The sequence below is a fragment of the Chanodichthys erythropterus genome, chromosome 2 (assembly GCF_024489055.1).
Source record: "Chanodichthys erythropterus isolate Z2021 chromosome 2, ASM2448905v1, whole genome shotgun sequence".
NCBI lineage: Eukaryota > Metazoa > Chordata > Actinopteri > Cypriniformes > Xenocyprididae > Chanodichthys > Chanodichthys erythropterus.
This window is the reverse complement of record NC_090222.1, coordinates 5383566-5397817: the sequence shown is the minus strand read 5'-3', so window position 1 is coordinate 5397817 and position 14252 is coordinate 5383566. Positions and strand designations below refer to the sequence as shown.

The window sequence follows — 14252 nt, the reverse complement described above, 5'->3', positions numbered from 1 at the left end:
ACTGTTGCACTCAGTTGGCAATGGTGAAGAACCTTTATCATCCATAGAACCTTTCCATTCCACAAAAATGTATTTATGCACTCTTGAAAATAAAGGTTTCCAAAGTACGTTTTTGCAATGATGCCATAGAAGAACCATTTTGGTTCCTCAACGAACATTTCGGTGAACAGTTCTTAAAAGAACCATGTTTTTCTTTTTTGTGAAGGACATCTAAAGAATGTTTTTTCCACTATAAAGAAACTTTTGTGCAAATGAATGGTTCCATGGTATTTCATGGAACACTCAATGCCAATAAAGAACCATTATTTTTAAGAATGTATAGTGGGGGAAAAAAAGGTTCTTTAGATTATTAAAATGTTCTTCACACTAAAAATGGTTCTTTTAAGAACTGTTCACTGAAAGGTTCTTTGGGGAACCAAATATGGTTCTTCTATGGCATCTCTGAAAAAACAAACAAAAAAACCCTTTTAAACCTTTATTTTTAAGAGAATATTTGTCAGAACAGAATTGAAGAGAACAATTTCTCCCTTTAGAGGATGTGATACTCGTGGCACTGTCTGTCCATTCTTGAGCTTCATTGAAGGTGAAAATTTGTGGCATGTTTTGTTGTCGGTTCCAGTGGGCCGAGCTGTGGATGTTGGCCTTCTTTATCCCCTACTGAGCAACTGTGTGTGTGAGGCTTGGCATCTCTCCTTCACTGCCTTTCTCCCTCCCTCTCAAACACCCCCGCTGTTTTCAGCAGTACAATGAGATCATGTGGTGTTGTTAATCTTTCAACAAAGGCCTCTCTCTCTTTTGCCCCTCTCACACTTTCTCTTAGTTTCTTCATCTCCATTTTATTGTACAGGCTCGCCTCTTCATTTTCTTCTGCTTCAGTCATTTTTTTTTACACTTTAGTTTCCTGTACCATAAACTTAAAACAATGTAGTTATATTTACTTACATTATTCACAATCAGTTCTCACCATTGACTTTACTCTGCCCGACACGTCCCTCCAGAAACAGATCTGAATAGCCCTGATCTAAAAGGGTTACTAAAGTTAACTAAAACTAAAACCAATAAAAAAAAAATTGTTATTCGAAATAAAATAAATGTTAATTGAAGGAAAATAAAATATTATTTATATTTGCCAATTATTGATGATGTAGTGACACAACTAGTTCACAATAGAACAGACTTTGTGATTATAAAAGTAGATTTAGGTCATATAACATAATAATTCTATAACATAATTCATATATTGCAACACAATTTGCTCTTTTATTGAAACAACAGTCTTGTTGTCTACACTTTCTGACTACAAACTCCGCCCCTGGAAGGTCACAGTCTTCCAGAGTTTAGCTCCAACCAGCTCCAACACACCTGAAATCGCCCCCATACCCTTAAATAGGGCATTTGAGGGGACGGCCATTCGTAGTGGTGTCCGAAACCATAGTGGACGTTATCAAGTTCACTCATTCAATCCCATAATGCACCACAATAGCGGGTTTACAACTGATATACACTCAATGGCTAGAGAATACCCATAATGCACTTTGAGAGTCGTGCTTCGAATGAATTCCTGCGTCTAACGAGATGATGGCACCCGCAGCTGAATCATCCATTCATCCATTTTCCAAACCGCTGGTCCAATGTGGCTACAGCGTATAGCATACAGGTATAAATTTATTTTTGATTGATTATTAAATTGTTTAATTAAGGTTTATACATGCTAGTTTCCATGACAGAGTTCAAGATAAAGTTTGCTAAGGTTCAAATGATTATTAAACAGCAAGCACAAACTATGCAAAAGTGGCAGCCCTTCCGTCAGTGTCCGAATTCACCCACTCATTTTCATTCACTCCTTCAAGTGGACTATTTTAGTGGGGTAATGTAGTAAATTAGCTGGTTCAGGTGTGTTCAATTAGGGTTGGAGTTAAACTCTGCAGGACAGTGACCCTCCAGGAACTGAGTTTGATACCCTTGGACTACAGACTCCAATCATCAATACCACAAAAAATCCCTCATAACAGTCACTAAAAGCTCTCTCTCTCTCTGTTACTTATCTTTCTTAAAAACACATAAAATAACAGTTCAAATTCTAACAAAACTCTTCCCATCGAGTCACACCCAAAACATGCTGCGAGCCAAAAATCACCTGCCCGATTTCTTGAAATTATTGTGTGGAAAACTTGAAACTCTTTCCTCGCCATTGACAGAATTTCCCGTCATTTATCAAACAACGCTTCCCTGCCATTGACGGAATTTTCCGTCATTTATGAGAAAACACTTCCCCGGCATTGATGGACTTTTCCATCATTCACGAGACAACACAATTTACGAGAAAATGCTTCCCTGCCATTGACGGAATTTTCCGGCTTTCCTTGTTTTCACTGTTTTACGTTAGGGGGCACTATTAGGCATTTTTTGAAAGAGTACAGAATCTTCAGATCAAAAACACAGGCGAAGAAGAAGCAGTAACAAGCGATAACATATTTAAGCAGATGCATATGTAAAATAATGCGATCAACATTAAACGGCATATAAATCAAAACTGCCTATACTGAATGAAATGTCGTCACAGAAAGGGTTAACGATTGTGAAGGTTTGGGGGTGTCGATGGGCTTGATCTACTCCATTTATGGTTTGATCATCATTCTGAATCCGACCTGGACAAATCTTTGACAAAAACAGGATTTTCATGAAACTTTGCCATTAAATTTTGTGAAAATGATCAAAAATGTTGGCGCTGGCTGGCAAGTTTTCTCAAAAATGCTGGCGGGGCAAGAGTTAATTATAAATGTCCTGTAAATATTGTAAAAAAACTGTACTTGCAATTACTTACCCAGTTCTTTTGAGCCCTGGCTGTCACTGGCCAGCTCTCCTAGTTTGACCAGAGCGTCAAAGTATCCTTTAGCTGCAACTGTGACGCCTGTAGAGACAGAGAGTCAGTGAGTGGGCATGTTACAGCAGACTGTGTACTACAAAACACATGATTGTTGTTTAGCAGGCAAAGTGCTGATGGACATACATGAAAGGTCCACACTGATTTCCAGTGGACATTTGCCCATTACAGAAAAAGAAAAAAAGAAAACTAGTTAAGAAATGAGGTCTGACCCGTCAGAGCCTTTTCATAGTGTTTCCCCATGGTGACAAAATTCTTCAGACTGGGGTTAAACTGGTCCAGAATGCCCTGAACACAGAATCAGCAATAAATCAAATTAGACAACTGTAAACATTTTGATCTGTAATTATATTACTCAAACAGAAGGATGGAAGAAATGGACGAATACCCCCTCATCCTTTTTTTGGCTGCACTGAAAAAAAGCCTAATATTATGTTAACATCTAAATTAATTGATTTTATTCAAATAAAAAAATCAAACTAAATATATTAGGTTACACCAACAAAACTAAATATAAGGGTAAAGTAGAAATAGATAAATAAAAATAGAAAAAACAATTGCAGGTTACCACTTTTACAGTGTGTCATAACAGGATAAAGCAATACATGAAGAAGGATACCGTCTCTGTAGGTGTCAATGGTATGATGCAAAATTTGTTGTTCAAAGCAAGTTTATTTAAAAATTTCTGATAAAAACACAATTCATACTGGAATGCATATGCAAATTAATTTAGATGTTTCGTGGTATTTCAAGTTCAAAATGTCTACCCACCTAACAAAAATATGTTTTAAGAACATTTTACTAACATTCCTGTTAAGTTATGACAACGTTATTTCAGAACATTCTTAGAACGTTCAAAACATACAGTTTTTTAAACATAATTAAAAAAAAATTGTTATGTGAATGTTATAGAAAACATTAAGAAGATGTTTTCTCTATTTTATAATATTTCAAGTATTAAGTAAACACAAATTTTGCATGTTCTCTGAACCATCTGAAAAAAAAGTAGTAAGTAGTAATGTTTAAAAACATAAGACTAATGTCCAAGTAAAATGTTTCAGAAAAATGTTATATGAATGAAGTATAGATAACATTTATGTGCTAAAATTTTAATAACATATAACTCTGAATGAACATGCTATTAATGTTATTGGAAGAACATTTGTGCATCATTTTGAGAGAATCTTGTGAGAATGTTAGTCAAAGTTCTGATAATGTTCTGATAATGCTGGGTATGTGGTGTTTAAACAAAAGAATGAAAAAAAGTGCTTTGGTGATTTTACACACACACACACACATTATATATAGATATATATATATATATATATATATATAGATATATATATATATATATATATATCAGGCATAACATTATGACCACTTTCCTAATATTGTGTTGGTCCCCCTTTTGCTGCCAAAACAGCCCTGACCCATTGAGGCATGGACTCCAGTAGACCCCTGAAGGTGTGCTGTGGTATCTGGCACCAAGATGTTAGCAGCAGATCCTTTAAGTCCTGTAAGCTGCGAGGTGGAACCTCCATGGATCGGACTTGTTTGTTCAGCTCGTCCCACAGACGCTTGACTGGATTGAGATCTGGGGAATTCGGAGGCATTGGGGAATTGGGAAGTCAACACCTCAAACTCGTTGTGCTTCTCAAACCATTCCTGAACCATTTTTTGCTTTGTGGAAGGAGCATGATCCTGCTGAATGAGGCCATAGCCACCAGGGAATACCATTTCCATGAAAGGATGTACATGGTCTGCAACAATGCTTAGGTAGGTGTCAAAGTAACATCCACATGGATGGCAGAACCCAAGGTTTCCCAGCAGAACGTTGCCTAAAGTATCATACTGCCTCTGCCGGCTTGCCTTCTTCCCATAGTGCATCCTGGTGCCATGTGTTCCTCAGGTAAGTGACACACACACACCCGGCCATTCACTTGATGTAAAAGAAAGTGTGATTCATCGGACCAGGCCACCTTCTTCCATTGCTCCGTGGTCCAGTTCTGATGCTCATGCGTCCACTGTTTGCTCTTTCGGCGGTGGACAGGGGTCAGCATGGACACCCTAACTGGTCTGTGGCTATGCAGCCCCAAACTGTGATGCTCTGTGTATTCTGACACCTTTCTATCAGAACCAGCATTAACTTCTTGAGCAATTTGAGCTACAGCAGCTCGTCTGTTGGATCGAACCACACGGGCCAGCCTTCGCTCCCCACCTGTTTCAATGAGCCTCGCCCATGACCCTGTCGCCGGTTCACCACTGTTCCTTCCTTGGACCACTTTTGATAGATACTGACCGCTACAGACCGGGAACATCCCACAAGAGCTGCAGATTTGGAGATGCTCTGACCCAGTCATCTAGCCATCATGATTTGGTCCTCGTCAAACTCGTTCAAATCCTTACGCTTGCCCATTTTTCCTGCTTCTAACACATCAACTTTGAGGACAAAATGTTCACTTGCTGCCTAATATATCCACCCACTAACAGGTGCCATGATGAAGAGATGATCAGTGTTATTCACTTCACCTGTCAGTGCTCATTATGTCATGCCTGATTGGTGTATATATTATATATATATATACATAGTGTGGTATAACCAAAATGCAGAAAAAATGTTTTGTGACAAGAAAAACATAAAACAGGAAACCAGATTTTTAAAACATATCTCCTTTTGTCATCTTCAATTGTCTTTTCATTATCTCCTTTAGACATACCTTGTAGACATTTTCTGTCATCTTGTTGACCTCATCTGAGCGTGACATTGTGCTTCTCTCTCCAGCTTCAGTTCACCTTGCTTTTAGACAGAAATCACAGCACAACCAGCTACATTGAGAGAAGGAGAGCAAGAAAGTGAGATGAATCAGACCTTACTTTATTAGCTTTTTTTGCAGTGTATTTGCAGTGATCTGCCTTGAATTGAGGATGGTGTGAGCTCATCAAAACAGAACATCATAATGATTTCAACCACATATACAGTATTCATCAATAATAACTGATAACAAATACTAATGGGAAATTAAGCAATTGTAACTAGAATGTTTGGATGTTGTATAACACTGTCATTAATATGAAGTTGTAATAACAGCCCCAGTGGTCTGAGGAATGCTTTCCTCTAGATGTTGGAACATTGCTGAAGGGATTTGCTTCTATTCAACCACAAGAGCATTAGCGAGGTCAGGCTTTGTGTGATTGTATGTTTAGTCAGGGCTCGCAGCCCAGTTTATCTCAAAGTTTTGGACTCGATCGAGATCCTCCACACCTGTTTTGACAAACCGTTTTTTGGGTTTTTTTTTGCATGGATGAGCATGGAGATATTGTCCTTCAAAAACAGGAAACCAATATCACAATCTTGGAAGAAAAGAATCGTCTTAAATATCATTGCATGCTATATTGTCAGTATTTTCCTTCTATGTGACCAAAAGACCCAACCCATGAAATCCCCAGATATTTAAACCAAACAATCAACAGAAAGTGATTTCTCCAGAGGAATTTGGCAGGAATTCATTTATATGTAGGAAACTGACTTGTTTTGGTGGAAATCATAGGCGTGCAGCAGCATCAAGGGCCGTATTGCTTTTATCAAGTCAAATCAAATTGAATTTATAGCAATTCACAATGTTTCAAAGCAGCTTTACAAAAAAGCTTTACACCGCACAGACAAATATCAACAAACACGTCTGCTGGCATTTGTTAGCGTTTGTCTGTGTGGTGTGAATTGGCCTTAAGTATGTCCAACTTTTTATAATGATATGCACAATAAGATAGTTTACATTATGTTGAGTTCAGCTGAGATTTGCTATAGTATATATCGCTTCATGTGAGTGTACTGTATGTATGCAGGTAAAGTAGGATGTCTTTTATTCATCTTTTAATATATAGTTTTTTTGAAACCGTTACATGTTAACCCTTTAACTGTCATCTAGTTGAACGCTTTGTGCTCTTTTTTATTGCCTTTTTTCCCCCCTATAACATATTTAGTAATAACTATAAGTTAGGGATCATTTGAAAAACTCAAAATTCATCCTGTGAAAACCGCATTTTTATTTTAAAATCAAATTTTAAAATCAAAAATCTTGATAATGTCTGAGACTCAAGGTTCGGTGACTGTTTTGTGATAGAAGTGATATTGTAAAAGATTAATTTGTTACTGGAGAACGCATAAAAAATTCTGTGGAATATGAGTGTCAACCGGTGGCGATTTATGGTATTGCGTATTGCACCTAAACAAACTTCAATTTTTGTGATATCAACTTCAAATTTGGAACTAGGGCTGGGCAAAAAAATATTTTTTTCGATTAATTGTTTTTAAAAATATGGTCGATTCGATATCTATTCTCAAAAGCCCAGAATAGATTTTTTTCCGTAGTTATTGCCGCAAACACTGAACATAATATCTGATTGATGTTAATCTTATTACTATTCTTCTCCACTAGATGTCATCCTCTTATTTACCTTGTGTGATGTTACAGCAGGCCAGGGACTCTGTCATTCATTCAGTGCTACTGCTAAACATGGAGGATGCAGCTGCGCCCTTCAGCGTGAAAGACGTTCCGGACAGTTGAAGGAACTGTAAGTGTCCCAATCGGGCCAGCGCTGCATGATCACGAAAGTTTATAATTTGCACGTGTTTTCAAGCCTTGCCAAGTTAAGCATTCAAGTGAAAAAGAACTCACACGAGCTGTGCGCCTCAGACAGAATTAATAAAATAATAAAATTCTTTCGCCTAAATGGAATTCACGCAAATATGAAACGCAAATTTCATGACATGCAAATTATATCAAAATGCCCCCTTTTGCGAGTATCTAAGTAAACATAGTCGGTTACAGTAAGCAGTAAATAAAGAACGCATGTGTATCATTATTGTATCTGTGCATTAGTCTTAAAGTGACAGTAACCGAATATTCCTGCAGCTGTTTTAATGTTCATCAGACTACAAAAGATAAAGAGAAAATCACTCCCTGCTCTTCACTGAATAACATTTTTGTAACCGTTATTTAATTTGTACAGTGAAGATTATTTGCAGTGTTATTTTACATTTGATTACTTTATTTAATTTATGTACCTGAAAACTACTATTAGACCTACCAGAAAAAACTTAAAAGCACTGATTATTTCATTTGTATCTTTGTTCTATTGTATTTATTTATTTGTGTTATTGCTTTTTATTAATGACAGTTTACTTGTCTTTAATAATCTTTGAAATGTATATAAGTAGTTTTAGCTGTGGTTTCAAATGGAATCGGGAATTGTTAAATTTCACTGGTATCTAAAATATTGGGTGTCATAAACTTGTTTATTACCATATAAGTACATGGGTCACAAACAATAACTATTTTATACATTTTTTTTTTTTTGTGGTGGGGCATGTGAAAAATTATTGAATTAATTGAATCGAAAATCGAATCAAGAATCAAGAATCGAAATCAAAAATCAAATCGAGAATCGAAATCGAATCATATTGAGACCTTGTAAATTGAATCGATTTGGGACAACTGAATCGATACTCAGCCCTTTTTGGAACACAACTCATGGAAGCTTGTTTCCGTCAAGGAATAAAACAATTTAAAAAATAATTGTGACTTTTTATCTCACAATTGTGAGTTAACATCTCACAATTCTGACTTTATAACATGCAATTGCAAGTTTATATCATGTAATTCTGACTTTTTTTCCATGCAATTCTGACTTTTTTTCTTACAATTCTGACTTTATAATACACAATTGTGACTTTATATCTCGCTATTCTTACCTTATAACTCGCAATTCTGACTTTATATCTCGCAATTCTGACTTTATAACTTGCAATTATGACTTTTTCTCACAATTGCAAGTTCATATCTTGTAATTTGCAAAGACATCTCGCACATGTCTTTGATTTTATAGCTTTTTTAGAGTAAAAATTATTTTGTAAGATATGTATTTTTCTATAACTTTTTTACACTTTCATTTTTTGAAGTGCTTCAGTAATAATCTGCTGAGTGTCTTTAAAGGGAGACCAACCTGAGGTCTGTTTTCAAAAACAGTCACGAATTACAACCATTTAAGTTTGGATAGTGCATTTATGATCAAAAAGGGGGGTGACAGTTAAGGGGTTAAAGCATAATGGCACACATTTTCATTAAAACACTATTTTATTAATCAAATTTATTAAATTGAATCTTTTGGCTAGAAGATCTAATCTCTAATTTAACAGAACAAGCCCCAAAAAATTATTTGCAGTCCGTGAGGTAGTCAGGTTGATTGTCATAATATTTCTCCCTGAATAAATCCAGTTATGTTAGATGGCACCACATGATGCATATTTTAGGTTATTTGACAAAACATTTCATGGAACTTTTCCCTTGTAAGTATTAAAAAAGAAAAAAAAAAAAAAAAGGAAAAAAAAGAATTTCAAAATAAGGACCACCTCTGTTAGTGAACCTCAAGAGATTTCATTGTCTGAGTCCAGCCAAACCCATCCTAATACACTGTTATTGCACGTCTTAAGTTCATGAAATTGCGTCTGACATGCCATAGTGCCCTGGAGGAGAGCAGTTCTTCCCAAGTCTAAGTGCAAGAGTCACGCCGCTGAACAAACACTCCGCTTACACGGTTTCCCTTCTGGAAAGATCCCGAATAAAAGATTCCAGTCAGGATTACCCATCACATAAAGCCTCAGCTCTGAAGGCCAGTGTTTACACCAGGTCAGCGCTCTCATGTGTGTTATTAGAGGAAGATTAGGAGGAAGAATTTGACCTTAATGATCAAGTGAGAACACATTCCCATCATGTGACACTTCCATTTCCCATCTTCTCTTTCTCGTTTTTCTGTGATTCACACTAGCTATGTTTCCATCCAAAGTTGCGAATTTAACTTTTGAGCAAGATTGGAATATTGCACAAAACATTTGCGAATAAAGCACCGTTTCCATCCCATGTGTTCAAGAGAACAAAATCGTCACTTCCTGGGAAATTGGCGCAAATCATCTGTAATAAAAATGGAAGTTTGCTGCAGTCTGGGAAGCCAATGTGGCTCTTTTTTTCGTACATCAAAATTCACATAAAAATAGGTGGATGGAAACATATTGTCAGCATACTGACTAATAGATTTGTGTGATTCACCCATAATTCACAGCATCCATGCTGTACCTTTAGCTTGTCACTGGGGCAGTTCCCTTAAAAGGACAACTTTGTACCTTATTTTTACCCATATACCCATAAAAGCACCTTAGTGTAGTACTATGTACCCATAAAGATACACTGTAAAACAAATCCCAGTAAAATTTACGGTAAAAAAAACCCGGCAGCTGTGGTTGCCAGAACTTTACCGAAAAAAATACAGTAGCAACGCAAAAAAAAAATCTGTCAAATTTACGGTAAAATAATGTATTTCATTAACTGATATAATGTTAATTTACCAACCTAATGAAGTACTAATATCTGTTTTGTATGTTTATAATACACTGACAGTCACCAAACACAGTGGTGATAACAGTCACATGATCAATCAAAGTTCATCACAAGCAGCTTTTCCACAAGCTGAGGAGGACAATACTAATATATAGAAGGTGCACACAGTGTCATTCACACACACACTAAACACCATCATGGTAACATGCATGAAATTTTAAAAATGCAATTAACATTAATTTAACAACATTAGATGTAACATAAAACCCTAATGTACATAACTGATTAGAAAAACTAAGAAGAATTTCAACGAACATTCTTATTTCAACGAAAATATATCAAATATGAAGTGTCACGCATGGAATTGTGGGAATGTCAATTTACGTTTTTTCACTGTAAATTTTACAATGAATTGTTATTTTTCATTTCCAAAAACTGTGAATTTAACGGTATTTTAGCGTAAAATTACATTAAATGTACCGTTAGATCTATTACAGTTATTCACCGTATATAGTACGGAAACTTTCTGTAAACCAATTGACAGTTTTTCACCGCAGCATTTTTACAGTCTTTTACTGTTAAAATTACAGTCATTTTTTACAGTGTACTACTACGAACCTTTCAGGGTAAATAAGGTACAAAGATGTCACTTTGAGGGTAGTGTGCAGTGACAAACTGCTAAGAAGTGAAGGGCTCATCCCTTTTTGTAAATAGTTTATATTAGAGCCATGAACCATGATTTGCTATTTGTTATTCAGTTAAAAGCAAATGGTATTGGGGGAGGGACATTCTTGCATCTGATTGGACAAAAATGTGTAAGCAGTCCTGAGTGCAACAAGAGTTATCTGTATTTATGTCCATTTTCCTGGAAGAGAAACACTGTAAATTTTAAAGGTTTAGTTCACCCAAAAATGTAAATTCTGTCATAAATTACTTACCTTCATGTTGTTCCAAACCTGTAAAACTTTCATTCATTTCATTTCATTCTGACAGATGAAGATCTTTTTAAAGAAATCAGAGTGCTTTTTGACCCCCCATTGACAGCCTATGCAACTACCACTTAGTAAAGGCATCATAAAAGTAATCCATATGACCCAAGTGGTTTAACCTCAATTTTATGAAAGGATGTTTGTGCAAAAAACATAATTTACCGCTTTATTTACAAAATATTAATCTTCAACCCACATTCACGAGAGCACCACGATACATGTGTGATGTGTTGACGCAAGAGGAGACAATGTTGCGTGAACGCAAGATTAATAATTTGTAAATAAAGCGGTAAATTATGTTTTTTTTGTGCAAACGAGGCATAAAATTGATGTTAAACCACTGGAGTCACATACTTTAATGATGTCTTTACTACCTTTCTGTGGCTTGAAAGTGGTAGTTGCATAGGCTTTCAATGGAGGGACAGAAAGCTCTCAGATTTCATTAAAAAGATCTTCATTTGTGTTCTGAAGATGAACAAAAGTCTTACGGGTTTGGAACGACATGACGGTGGGTGAGTAATTAATTTAATTAATTAATAATTAAATTTCATTTTTGGGTGAACTATCCCTTTAAGTGAATTCATCTGCTAAAGGTTACATTTTCTCAGCATTTAGGAGTACAATAGCATGTAGATAATGTCAAAACTAACACATGGATTATGGAATATGAATCATCACCACACAGAAACAGATTTTGTTCCTGCTGAATTGTACAAATGAAACTTTAGTCTTCACTGAAGATATAGCCTAACTGTCACTGCATAGGCTATGTCTGCATTATACTGCCACATTCATAATCTCATAAAAAAAAAAAAAATAGCGGTCATTTCTAACGTCAATTTTTATGTATAGTCTACATACAAATTGTTGTCTCTAGTGTTTTCACATATATTGCTCTAATTGTTCGACACCTGTTGCCTGTTAGAGCTGGTGATTAAAGTGATGTTATAGCGATGTTATACAGAGATTAAATATGAGGTAAAATGAGTAGATTCTGCTAATCTAACACACAGTAAGAGCTTGAAAACATGTATGAGCTGATATATGAGCATGACATTTCAGCTGTTTTGCTGCTTCTTAATGCAATAATTCAGCCCAATTCATAGTGCAGAAAAACTCATTCAACGTTAAAAGAGAAAAAAAGCAATACTAGGCTACTTTGCCATTTACAATGCCAATCACGCTGACTAAATATTCGCAGTTTTAATGTTTTTTTCAAATGCCACTTGTTGCACTGAGAGTCATTTAGCATATGTTGGTTTCGTTGTATTATTAAATGAAAGAGCGCCGGTGTCAATGGCTATTCGGAAGTTTTGTATTATATATACAGTAATTTTCCTACCTTTTCAGTGTTCATCGTTTCCTCACCGCTTTGTCTGGTGTTTTTTTTTTCTTCTTGCTCGCTGCACTTTTCCTTCTATGACTTTCCCTTCAGCGGTGGGGGTAGTTTGGTTTGTTTGACCCAATAAATCCCTCTTCCACCCCTCACCCCTCACCCTGTCTTTCCCAAACTCCTCAGTGAATCCAGGTCAGAACACATTCAGTGCTCATTGTTCTTCAGATCACATGCACTCGTTCTTGCTCGCATCAAACTATAATCTTCATTCCGCCTAAAATGTCCATTTGTCGGTATGTAGATCTCGAGCGGCTCGGTCGTCGCTGTCTCTGTCCCGGACAATGTCTGTCTTCTTACTCTCTGTCTGTCTCTCTCACTGGGACTGAATGTCAATGAGGTAACGGGACTGCGCTGTGAATAGCGCCTCTGCTCATTACAGGACCAGCGCGCGCGCGCACTCTCTCTCTCTCTCTCTCTCTCTCTCTCTCTCTCTCTCTCTCACACACACACACACACACACACACACACACATCTAACTCTCATTCATAACCCGTGCTGTGTCCACGGACACTTAATTAATTCCATAAGTAAAACATCAAAAGTGGCATAAGTGAAAGAAAGAAAGAAAGAAAGAAAGAAAGAAAGAAAGAAAGAAAGAAAGAAAGAAAGAAAGAAAGAAAGAAAGAAAGAAAGAAAGAAAGAAAGAAAGAAAGAAAGAAAGAGAAAGAAAGAAAGAAAGACCCGTTTCTCACTTTCCTTTCTGAATTTTATTTATTTTTGTTGGGTTTGTAAAATTGCATGGGACAAAATAGGCTATATAATTAGGTTGTAGGCCAAAGTAGGCTATATAACTTTTAACTTAACCGAATTGGTTTTAAAAAGCCAAAAAGCCAATCAAATGGGCTGACATTGTCTATTTTGACTATTAGATCTGCTTAAAGCAATATCTTAAAGGGTTAGTTCACCCAAAAATGAAAATTATGTCATTAATGACTCACCCTCATGTCGATCCAAACCCGTAAGACCTCCGCTCATCTTCAGAACACAGTTTTAGATATTTTAGATTTAGACCGAGAGCTTTCTGTCCCTCCATTGAAAATGTATGTACGGTATGTGGTCCAGAAAGGTAATAAAAACATCATCAAAGTAGTCCATGTGACATCAGTGGGTTAGTTAAAATTTTTTGAAGCATCAAAAATACATTTTGCTCCACAAATAACAAAAACTATGACTTTATTCAGCACTGTCTTCTCTTCCGGAATCCTTTCCATTCCAATTGATTCCATTGAAAATCTATTTTCAATCACAGCTGCCTACATCCAAAAGGATTAGAAATAATATGCCTCCTCTGATTGAAGAATCTACCTGCTGCACAAACTGCCACAGACTTCTACAAAGGATTGCAGTTCTTGAAACAAAGTTACTTGTGGGACTACCAAACCAGAAGGAATACACAACAGAGCTTCGTCATGGACGTCCTCAGCCCACAGTCGGTGAGTCCCATGAATCTAATGCCCCTAAACAGACCGTACTCAGTGCCGGAACTGATCAGCATATTAATCGATGGCACACACAGGGAGCAAGACCCAAAGGCACTCGAGACATCAGATTGTCACGAGTATCACATATTAATGCAGTAGCATCCTCTACCC

General features: G+C 36.5%; 1 protein-coding gene across 2 annotated transcripts in view; it reads right to left on the bottom strand.

Moving 5' to 3' along the window:
- The window catches only part of zgc:158689 (uncharacterized protein LOC791177 homolog), a 34056-nt gene extending 21095 nt beyond the window's left edge, over window positions 1-12961 (bottom strand). For both annotated transcript variants that reach the window (XR_010895714.1, XM_067392057.1), the window contains exons 1-4: window positions 12607-12961; window positions 5602-5710; window positions 3097-3172; window positions 2825-2911 (exon numbers count right to left, since the gene is read on the bottom strand). Coding sequence is in view for 1 of the 2 variants with exons in the window: in XM_067392057.1 (XP_067248158.1) it covers window positions 2825-2911; window positions 3097-3172; window positions 5602-5649 (211 nt within the window). In the remaining variant the exon portion in view is untranslated. The remainder of the gene's footprint in view (window positions 1-2824; window positions 2912-3096; window positions 3173-5601; window positions 5711-12606) is intronic.
- Between the last annotated feature and the right edge of the window lie 1291 nt (window positions 12962-14252).